The sequence below is a fragment of the Adiantum capillus-veneris genome, chromosome 28 (genome assembly GCF_014529385.1).
Source record: "Adiantum capillus-veneris isolate H3 chromosome 28, ASM1452938v2, whole genome shotgun sequence".
Lineage (NCBI taxonomy): Eukaryota > Viridiplantae > Streptophyta > Polypodiopsida > Polypodiales > Pteridaceae > Adiantum > Adiantum capillus-veneris.
In genome coordinates, this window is record NC_140958.1 from 22,504,735 (window position 1) to 22,515,107 (window position 10,373).

At 41.6% G+C, this 10,373-nt stretch overlaps 1 protein-coding gene across 1 annotated transcript; it reads right to left on the reverse strand.

Moving 5' to 3' along the window:
* Nucleotides 1-3,747: 3,747 nt before the first annotated feature.
* LOC147420169 (uncharacterized) lies at nt 3,748-6,959 on the reverse strand. The gene is made up of 3 exons (XM_086504350.1): nt 6,228-6,959; nt 5,064-6,109; nt 3,748-4,958 (listed from the first exon to the last, which is right to left on the reverse strand). The coding sequence occupies exons 1-3, from the start codon at nt 6,876-6,878 to the stop codon at nt 4,616-4,618; spliced, it is 2,040 nt and encodes a 679-aa protein (XP_086360476.1). The 5' UTR covers nt 6,879-6,959; the 3' UTR covers nt 3,748-4,615.
* Nucleotides 6,960-10,373: the final 3,414 nt, after the last annotated feature.

A 10,373-nucleotide genomic window follows, 5' to 3' on the forward strand; every position in this document is an offset into this window, starting at 1 on the left:
TTCTCTAAAAAGAACTTAAGTGAAGAAAACATGCATGATTAAACGTTGCATGAGCAATAGTGTAAAACTTTGTGTCTACATCTTGTCCCTTAATAATCATGTCATGTTCATCTTCATACCTTTCCCTAGATAGCATATCTGCCATTGGAGTGTCCTTCCCTGCAATATGCTTAAAGTCGGGATTCAAGGATCTTATGTAGGCTATCCATCGCAGCATTGCAATATCAAGAGTTGAACAATTTGTAGTCATTCCAAGAAGAGGCAAACAATTTGTAGTCATTTCAAGAAGAGTCAAACAATCAGTTTCCATAAATACACAATCTGTTCATAATGGATGCTCGTATTCTCATCCAAAGTCTCGACCATGTAAACCATTGATATTGTGCCGCACAAGGTAGTTTTCTTGGAATTGGACATCATTCCTTCCTCAAGGATGGTTCCTAGAGGATCCTTGGAAGGCCCAACCCAGCTACTATGAGTGGAGACTCTATATGGTACGATAGATCCAAAAGTCAACTGATGCCCCTATCAAGTACTCTTGCCACATCTCAATGTTGTAACCACCTTCCATAGTTCCATTTATACTTGTGCATAATCTCATTGGATAGAACTAAGATCGTTATCTCGAAACCTCACAACACACCTTTTCTTTGGTCATCATCTTTCCCTACTGCCCATCATATCCCTATAGGACTCGTGTCCACTATCACAATGACAGGTAATTTGCATGTATAGTCTATCTTTCTCAAGGTTGGTGATGAAAGAAGTAACTTCTTTAATTAGATTCCTCATGGATTTTGTATGCTTTTCTTCCCATTGAAACTTCTGATTCTTTCTCAACAACCTATAAATAGGCTATGCTATATGTGCATAATGTGGTAACCAAATAAGATAGAAGATGCAACCACCAACAAATCTTTGAACTTCAGTCACAGTTTTACATGTTTCTTTTATGTTCTTTATTTCATCCATCTTTTTTGGACAAGGCCTTCTACCATAAGCACCACACATATGCCCCACAATTAGCACTTCATTAACTCCAAATTCCGGTTTTTTTCCTAATAGGATAATATGAACTTCCAACCTTGAAAAAATATTCTCACAGTCTTTGATATGTCTGTAACAAACTTACGGCACCCGTTTGAATCCATAGCTTCATCTTTGTCTTTGTCTTCACATCCTTTGATGGACACATATATCATTGAGAAATGGCATTGTGATTCAAGGTATGAAGTCACATAGAACCTTTTTCATTCCATTCAGCGTATGTGCAAATGAATTCAATGCTTCTTGAGGTAAGGTACACATCTTTACTAGTCCCAAAGGTTTTTTTCATTGCTCTCAACATGTAATTGAAATTGATCATACGCTGAATAGAGATCTCCCATTGAGTAAATTGACCTTGCTGCAAATGCCTCTGTAAATTCATCGACTATTGGCCCTGTACATACATTCTTGATAGTACCTTATAGGTTACATAGCTTGTATGAACCACAAAGCTCCATTCTTCTTGGGCACAATGAACCACCTATTTGAATATGGTGCACAAGAAGGCTCCAAAATACCCATGCTAATCTTTTCATTGAGAAAATCTATTAGCTTTGAAAAAATGTGCTTTTGGAACCAAGATTGGACGTAGATTCCAAGGTACATGAGGAATAATGAAGAACACCATAGGTGCAACAACACTAGGATCAACATACCCTATCTCATTTGGCTGGAAAGAAAAATCCTTAGAATGTCTTGAAAGAATTTATTTAAAACACTTCATCTCTTCGTCTGTTATTCCATTGTGAACTTGTGTCCATTTCTTTTTGGATTTCTGAGATTTGGTTGCTGCAAAGAAGCTTGGTCTAGATATTTCCTACAATCTGATGGTAAAGATAAGGCCATCGGTCTCACTTTCTTTGCCACAGTTTTGTACTTGGTCTCTACTTCCACTTCCGGTCCTTCATTGACGTTGAACCTCCTCTAATCTTCAAAAGCCTCAATCACATCATACACTTCCATAGAGCATACTTCCACAACGTGGATTCCATCTTGCATACTAGAGTCCATTATAGCCTCAAGCTCAAGCATAGTATCTACATGAGAAACTTGTTGAAAGAAACCTGAAATGCATTCACTATCCTGAAACCATTTTTCTTCATGTATTTGTGTACAGTATATACATATTGTCGTGCACTTATTTTCATATCCTCAAGCTTCATAAAACATACTGACCCATGCTCTATTAATCCTTGGAAACCTGTAGAAAAATCTTATTTTTGCTTTGGGTCAGGCGAGAATCTTTGTCTTCTTGTACCATTGCAATCCCACTTTATAATGGTACTTGGCCAAAACCCCTTGTCTCCCTATACTCTTTGAGCTCTTTGTTCGCTTTTGGTAGAGGATACTCACAAAGACTATCGCAGCTCCTCTCGTGATTCACACACACAGTCAAGGATTGCACAACTCGCTTCCCATCTTTGGTCTTTACGCTGGCATAAGAAGAACCATCCTCCAAGACCTTCATATCCATGTGAACGGCTGTGATGTATGGCTATCTAAGGATAAGAGGATAGGTAGACATCTCCTACACAAATGTTTTTGCAGTGGAGAAAATGATGAGAGGATCATCAAATCACACTCAATTTCACTTAAAAAGACCAATTAAAAACACTAAAGTTTCAGTCATGAAACCTCAATGCTCATACAAGCACAAATCCTAATCAAAACCCAAACCTCTTTTATGGAATCATGCAGCCTCGCCCCCAATAGCATAGCCGTAGCATCAAACAGTTGAAAGGAATACACGAGCTTCCACCTTCTCGGAGGCCATTTCTTGATTTTGCAGAGATTTAAGAGCTTCTAAATTGAATTCCACACACCATTTTGATAAGGGGAAATCCTAATTCACTCACTTACAAGCTTAGATACAAGATTGTGAAGAGGCGGGACTTCACTAGACATAGATTGAGCAACCATGGAAGCAATTGCACAGTAATGAAAAATTGCAAGTCTTTTTTTACTAAAAAGCATCCCTCTTTCTCTTCCCCACGAATTTTGAGCTATTGTGTCAATTTTTGGGCCATTTTTCCACTTTCGACCAAAACTAGGTCATTTCAGGTCATTTTTTACCCAAACAAAACCATTTTTTGTGTGAAAAATCCCAAACGGAGTCAAAAAATCCCTAAATTTATGGGATCACTCGCATAAGCATAAAAAGCATAGATGTGTGTCATTTTTCATCAATATTCTATTTTGGGTCACTTTTCATGCAATTTTGCGACAATGCTTGTTAGCTACTGTTTTCGACAGTCCTTGTCCGCATCAATCTTTATAGGCCAGATGAGTGTGACACCGTGAAACACTTGGAATATGTGCATCATAAAACCAAAATAGACATCTTATCAAGTGAGAAATGCACGCTAAGGTGCCACATCCAGGGCAACAACTCCCCAAATATGTACATGTACATGATAGCGACCACAATAGCCACTTCAACATATATCACAATATGTATATGATTTCTTTTATTTACATGCATCAAAACGTGTCAAAAGTGAGGTGAATGTTTTATTTCACATTGTGCACGTGCCACAGCACGACAACGTCGCTACTTTATTTCACAAAAGATTTATTCTCACTTTGAGACTAAGAAATTTTGACACATGGATAAGGAAAATAATCATTGAGAAAAGAAAAATGAGAAAAATAATTTACACTTCTTGAGTTCTTTACACATTAGAGTGCAAAAGAGAGTGAAAAAAAGACCTTTTTCTCAAAGTGAAAGTGAGAAAATGTCTAACTTACTTGTAAAGTACAATTTGAAAGAAGAAACATAAGGGATGTGGTATCCTTTTCTTGCACTAAAAAGAGCCCGATATTACCATGTGCCTTTTTTGTCTACCCACAGCGTAGAGGCTTACAATTCCTTTCTATTTTTCAAGCTAAAAATATAGTTTTGATTTATTTATTTTCACAATTGAAAACGAGATAGTGAGCAATTATGAAGATGAGAGGGAGTTGGGACAATGGTGACACCCACTTAGTTTATCTTTTTTGTGCGCTTTTATAGGTTTATGGAAAGTGTTAGGCTCCACAAATCCCAAGAGTTACCTTTTCATTTTGAGAAGGGCTTCCACCATTGAGGTCATAAACTAAGCTTGTCATTTATAAGATGGTTACTCTTGCTGGTTCTTCTTTTTTTCAAACTTTAGGGAAGGGATCTAGCCTTTAGAGCGTTTAAAGTTAGATCTAGAGCTTAGGGATGTAGAGCTATTAAAGCAAGACTCTATAGTTTTTAGAGCTTAGAACTCTAGAAGCTTTTAAAGTGGAGTTTAGAGCTTCTTACAGTGGGATCTATTGCTCATGGCTCTGGAGCTTAGGGATGTTCAACTTTTAAAGGGGGGTCTAGATTTTAGAGCTTGAGAGCTTTAAAGACGAGTCCATAGCAAAGGGCTCTAAAGCTTAGGGATATAGAGATTTTAAAGCAGGATCAAAAGCTTAAGGATGTGGATCTCTCTCTCTCTCTCTCTCTCTCTCTTTTAAGAAGATTTTTTGAGAACTTATGGGCAGGCCTAGTGATTTTATCACTTGTTGGAGATTGTGGTATTTTGTGCCATGGTTGGGGCTAGTGTGAAATGGAAGAGTTGGCACAAAACACGGTGAAAGCATGCGGATGGACGGCCGATATGTAGATGCCGAGCCAGAACGCAATGTTAAGCAAGGAGACGAGCTCAAAAAATATGGTGGAGGGGTGCCATTTTGGCCCAAAATTGACCGGCTCAAAGATGGGCACCCCTTTGAAATTGAAGTGGAGGAGGCACTTGCGTTGCTCTGGTCGGAAGCCGGTGGGCATCAGCAGGTGAAGCACAGGAACGCTCATGTGCGCACACGTGCTCAGCAGGAACACCGACAGCCCAATCACCACGGCCATCCCCTTATCACAGCGGCTCTTATGAAACCCTAATTCCCTACAAACACGCAGGCACAGATATGGTGAGTACTTTCCCTTCAGGTTTGCTCTCTCTCTCTCTCTCTCTCTCTCTCTCCACACACAATATACCTTAGTACCTTACCTTGTGAATGTGACGTACCCTGCGAGTGTGGGATAAGCCCTAGCAAGCACAGTTGTGCCGCAAAGAATAATGAATGCAATGTGCACTCGGACCAGCTTCAACTCATTTAGCTTCCGCATCAGAGGGCTCGACTTTACAGTAGCAGCGGCGCTCCGGTCCACAGTGCTCGTTGGCACAAACTTGAAGGTGCTCTTGTAACAAAACGCTGCTTCTAAAACCATTTTGAAGAAGAAAGGAGCCATCCACCAGAACTGTGACTCATCTCTATTCCTACTTTGAATAGGCTGGGGTACCTCTAGCCATAACACATACCAAAATATCTTCCAGCTTAAAAAGTAGATAGCCAAATTCGACAGCAAGGTCCGGTTGTCTACTTCATCGCCGAGAACAAAATTGAGCCGAAATGCAAGACTGCTCCAAAGTATGAGCACAATCATGACATTGAGGATAGACATATAGTAGTAACCTGTATGCCAGAAATAGAAAGATTTCTGAAACATGTTAAGCTTGCTGCCATTGCCAAGCATCATCTTCCATGTTGAAACAAGTTGCTGTATGGCGCCCTTCCCCCATCTTTCACGCTGCTTTATGAACCCCTCAAATGTCCATGGAGTGATTCCTATCTGAAGCTTCTCATTGATATAAACAGACTTGTAGCCTTGGTTGAAAAGCATGTAGGCGGTCATCGTGTCTTCGGTTATCGACTGAGGTTGAAACCCACCAATCTCGTCCAAGTGCTTTCTTCTGAAGATTGCCCCCGTGCCAACACATGGGGCACATCCGAGTGTGTTCCGGTGCACCATCGCCCTATCATACCCAAACGCACATGCATCATTTAAAGGGTCGCCTACAGGAAGGTTGTAGAATGATTGGGGCACTTGCACGAACGAGACGTCGGGAGCATTGACAATGTGCGGTAGAACCCGGAGTAAGAAAGAGGGATGGAGGATCATGTCTGCATCCATCATCACTACATACTCAGCATCTGAATGTTGCAGACCGAAATTCATGTTTCCACACTTGAAGTGGTGAGGCACACCTGGTATCTGCATAAATTAGGCCTTTCACGGTTAACATTTGTTTACAAAATAAAGTAGTCCGAGTATACATGCATTTATGACTAGCATGCTTCTTGATGATAATAACAAGTACAAAGCAAATTACCTTTGTCCTTCTCAGGTAGAGAAGTTGATCACTGCCACTTTCGACTTGCATTGTTTCACAAAACACCTTGAGATTATCATCAGCTCCGTCATCGAGAACAAGAATCTTGAAGCAACCCTTGGGATAGTGAAGAGAAAGGGCTGCTAGAATGCTCTCTTGGGGCACATCAGTGGGCTCTCTGCAACAAGGGATCATAATATGCACACAAGGATAGCTTACAAGAGGCCTAGTATTAAGGAGAGGCAAATGATCACCAAAGTTGCATGAATACTGAGGAAAATCCATCTTAATGTTGTCATCGTGTTCTTCAGAGGCCAGGGGCGTCAAAGCTGGCGCAATCATAGGCGGGAGGAAAAAATCCACAGCTGCAACAAGAGTGCAAAGAAAGTAAATCAGCTCACATGCCAAGAGGAGAAGCAGCCAGGGTGCCGCTAGAGCCGCAGGGAGCTCTCGATAGTAGAGCCTAATTTTGAACGACAGGTAGTTTATGCCACTTGCAAGGGATCCGAGGAGAAGCAGAGAGGTGAAGAGGTGGAGGATGAATGGCTTGATGCTGGGGCGGCGCCACAGCAGCTGCATTGGATGGATGATATATTTGGCGCGCATGCTGAGGAGGTCGATGTCGGGGACAAATGGGCGAGACAGCTTCATGAGGAGCCTGGGAAGCCTGAGCTGCTGATGGGATGATGCTGAGCAGTGTTACTTTGAATCATTGTATTGTTCAAGAGCTCAAAGCAAGGCGATCAGAGTACAATATTGGTGATAAGGGCTTGGGCTTAAATATTCAGTGCTTTTAGACTTTTCCACGCAACAAAAACGCAGCTGGCGAACAATTGCTGAAGGTAAAACAGTGTTAATGAGATCACGTCTGCGCATGGCTCTTTTCCTGCGTGCTCATGAGGCTGTTACAGTTCCGCTGAATATTGGCTGCCACAGTTCCGCTGAATATTGGCGCGCAGAGCAGGACGTGAGTCAGCATACCAGCTTGGATGGCGGGCACGTGAAAGGTGCGCGCAGTGTGAATGGCAGAGCAAGGGCGTCGGCTACCTCCACCCCTATTTTGCACGAGTTGATGAAAGCGTGGCGGCGGCCTGGCCTTCAAAGTTCAACAACGTCAAGGCTCTGGACAGCTGCAGCTCAGACTAGATTGAGGAATGTTTTTTTTTTTTTTTGGGTGAAAATTGAATTAAATTAAAAAAAGAGCAAAAAGAGATACAAAGGACCCACACGCAGGGGGTGGGACAGCCCCATTGGCTTTTAGCCAAAGGCCCTTTTTCAAAATAAAGCCAGGATATTCAGCCATTTGGCTTAATCCTGACGATAGAATAGGATCTTAATCCAATGGTGGAGAATAATTTTTTTTTATAAATAGAGTTGTCAATTTTAAAGCGTTAACTCATCGTCGAAAAGCAACAAGCCTGCTTTGCGAGTTTGTTTAAAAAAACACTATCAGCCTCTTAGCCAATCAACGTTCTGCATCATCCAGTCCAACAAGAGGTCTCTCTCTCTCTCTCTCTCTCTCTCTCTCTCTCTCTCTGTGTGTGTGTGTGTGTGCGCGCGCGCGCGCGCGCGCGCTTTAATGGTGACCTGCAACATGAAGGAACATGCCTCGCAATCTATAATTTTCAAGGGCAGACCAATTTTCATCTTGTAATTGAGAATAACTTCATGGATATATGAGGTCGTCCTCTAATACAGCGGAGAGTAGCTTGCGCTAAAGTCAAATCCCAAAGATCATGGGTAGCAGCAAGGTGAGTTATGGAGTACTGGGTCTGTGTGCGATCATGGTGGCGATGATGATGATAGCAGATGGGGTAACAGGGCAGGTGCATGTGTTAGCTCCGACGAGCGGAGCTAGCGAATGTGAAACGGTACTGGTCCTGGAGTTGGTGGACCGCCTGGAGTATGTGTCGGGGATGGTGAACACGTAATCCCAATCTACCTGCTCCCAGCGTGCAAGGTCGCTACTCCAAGCCTCTGCTCAGCTGCTGTCGAAATCTCGGTATAACCATATTTTGCCCCGTCTGGCGCGCCAGTGAGTCTCAATGGCCCAGCTTCGGCCTTCAGTGCTAACACCATCTGCGGCCCTTACGTCTCCCACACAACAATTGATACGTCTTCTTCACCGCTTGGAAACAACGGCGTTGATTTGGTTGGACCTTGAGGGGCTAAGCTATAGTACTAGCCTTGCTATTTGTATCCATAGCTCAGTCTTGAGGGCTATTCTGAACGCTGATTTGGTTGGACCTTGAGGGGCTAAGCTCAGTCTACGAGGAAGGAGCACTATAGCGCGTGGAGAAAACTCTATCAATCGCACAAAGCCCCCCGCACGTCTCATAAAGAAAGTATGTGGGAGAGAGAGAGAGAGAGAGAGAGGGGTGAGAAGGCGAGCTATACGTGGACGAGGGAGGAGGGGGTGTTGGTGGGATGGGTCTTTGGCACTAACGCCGCCTATGTTGCTGGTGCCTGAAAGGCTTTGGACTCTGGAGGCCATTCATTACTTCATTAGAAATGCACGTGGTTGTCTCTCAAATGTTGTGGTGTGAAAATAGTGGCTTCAACCCCTTTAACATATATAGATATATATATATATATATATATATATATATATATATATATATATATATATATATATATATATATATATATATATAATTAGAACTTGGCTAGAGCACCCATTTGAGTTAGGTAGGTTGAGCCAATTTCTCCCAATCAAATTTTAGGGGGCGTTTAAATTGCATGCCCAAGCCAAAAGCGCAGGGTAGTGAATTTGATGTGCATGCAATAGAGTGAATATGGTTCCTTTTACTATGGGGACACCGAACTCAAGAAGCCCATTATCATGGACAATTAGAATGGAGGATACATAACGCAGGTTAGTGAGCATGGAGGCAAGAAAACAAAATTGCCAACGGAAGTAGCTTACTCTTTAAGCTGAATCAATATCCTACATCTTTTGTATTTGCTTTAATGTGTGTTTTGTGTATGGCTGGGAGGACATATATTCACGACACTCGACGTTGTGATTGCAAGCGCGTCTCCAACTCCACAACACTACAAGGTCCGTTATTTGCATCCAATTTTCCATGCGCACGTGTTTCCTTGGCGCAACACATAAACGCTACGAGGCAGGGTACGACCTCCATTTCTTATAATTTTTGGGAGAGATCACAGTGCCAGCTCTCCACCATACTTGTGCATGGAATCTCTGCATGACGCGCATTGTATATTTTTCACTTTCAGTCTATGGGTTTTCATTATAATACGATATGTTTAACTATTCACATTTTTGTAGATTGACTCAAATATCGGCCTATAGATTGATTGGACAATCGAAAAGCACAACTACAACATTACAAGTAAGTAAAGCACCTCATTTCTTGTTGCAGTTTATTGATACACTTAACTTTGTATCCTCCCATGAACACAATAACAATTTTTAAATGTTTGTGCTTCCCTTTAAAACTCAACTAACTCTTTTAAAAATTGCCTTTACAATCTCTATTAGTTGATGCCACTTAACTTTGTCTCTAACCAAAAATATAATAACATTATCTAAATGTATTTCCCTCTCAGGCAGTATCGTCGTTGCCGAGTTAGTCACAATCTTGATTACTTTAGTGCTAGATGATAAATGTCAATTTGCATGTGTCTTATTATATCCTATAGTTGTTATATAGCAAGGCCCACCAAGCAGGACTAGTTCCTTTGAGAAGATCCATCAGACACAAGGATACACTATTCCTCTTGTATGCCATATGCTTGAATGCCCTCGACTAACTTTCAAGAGTTGTAAGGGATGTAACAACTCAACTTTAGATGCCATACAGAGTGTTTGCAGAAATTATGGAGACTCGATGATGATATGTAGATGTTATATTCTTTCAAAAATAGGAAAAACTTGTAGTGCATTGTGCAAAGTAACAGGTAGTTGTACTCAAACATCCTATTTTTAGTGGGCATTCCGAATGCTTTGTCCTCGCTTTGTACCTACAACTAATTCCATTCATCAATCAGCATTTCTTACAACGTATACCCAACAGGCTTTGTAAAGCTATGTAACCCGTGTAAGCTTTTGGTCGGACGAGGCTATAAGATAATGGTTATGCAAGGCTTAGTTATCAATTATTTTAGCTAATAACTAAG

Excerpts from the sequence above, each read along its gene's own strand:
- LOC147420169 (XM_086504350.1), bottom strand. The coding sequence starts at position 6,878 with ATGAAGCTGTCTCGCCCATTTGTCCCCGACATCGACCTCCTCAGCATG. Across the intron at positions 6,110-6,227 it reads TCTACCTGAGAAGGACAAAG|ATACCAGGTGTGCCTCACCA; the intron begins GTAATTTGCTTT and ends TAATTTATGCAG. Across the intron at positions 4,959-5,063 it reads GGGTACGTCACATTCACAAG|GGAATTAGGGTTTCATAAGA; the intron begins GTAAGGTACTAA and ends GCGTGTTTGTAG.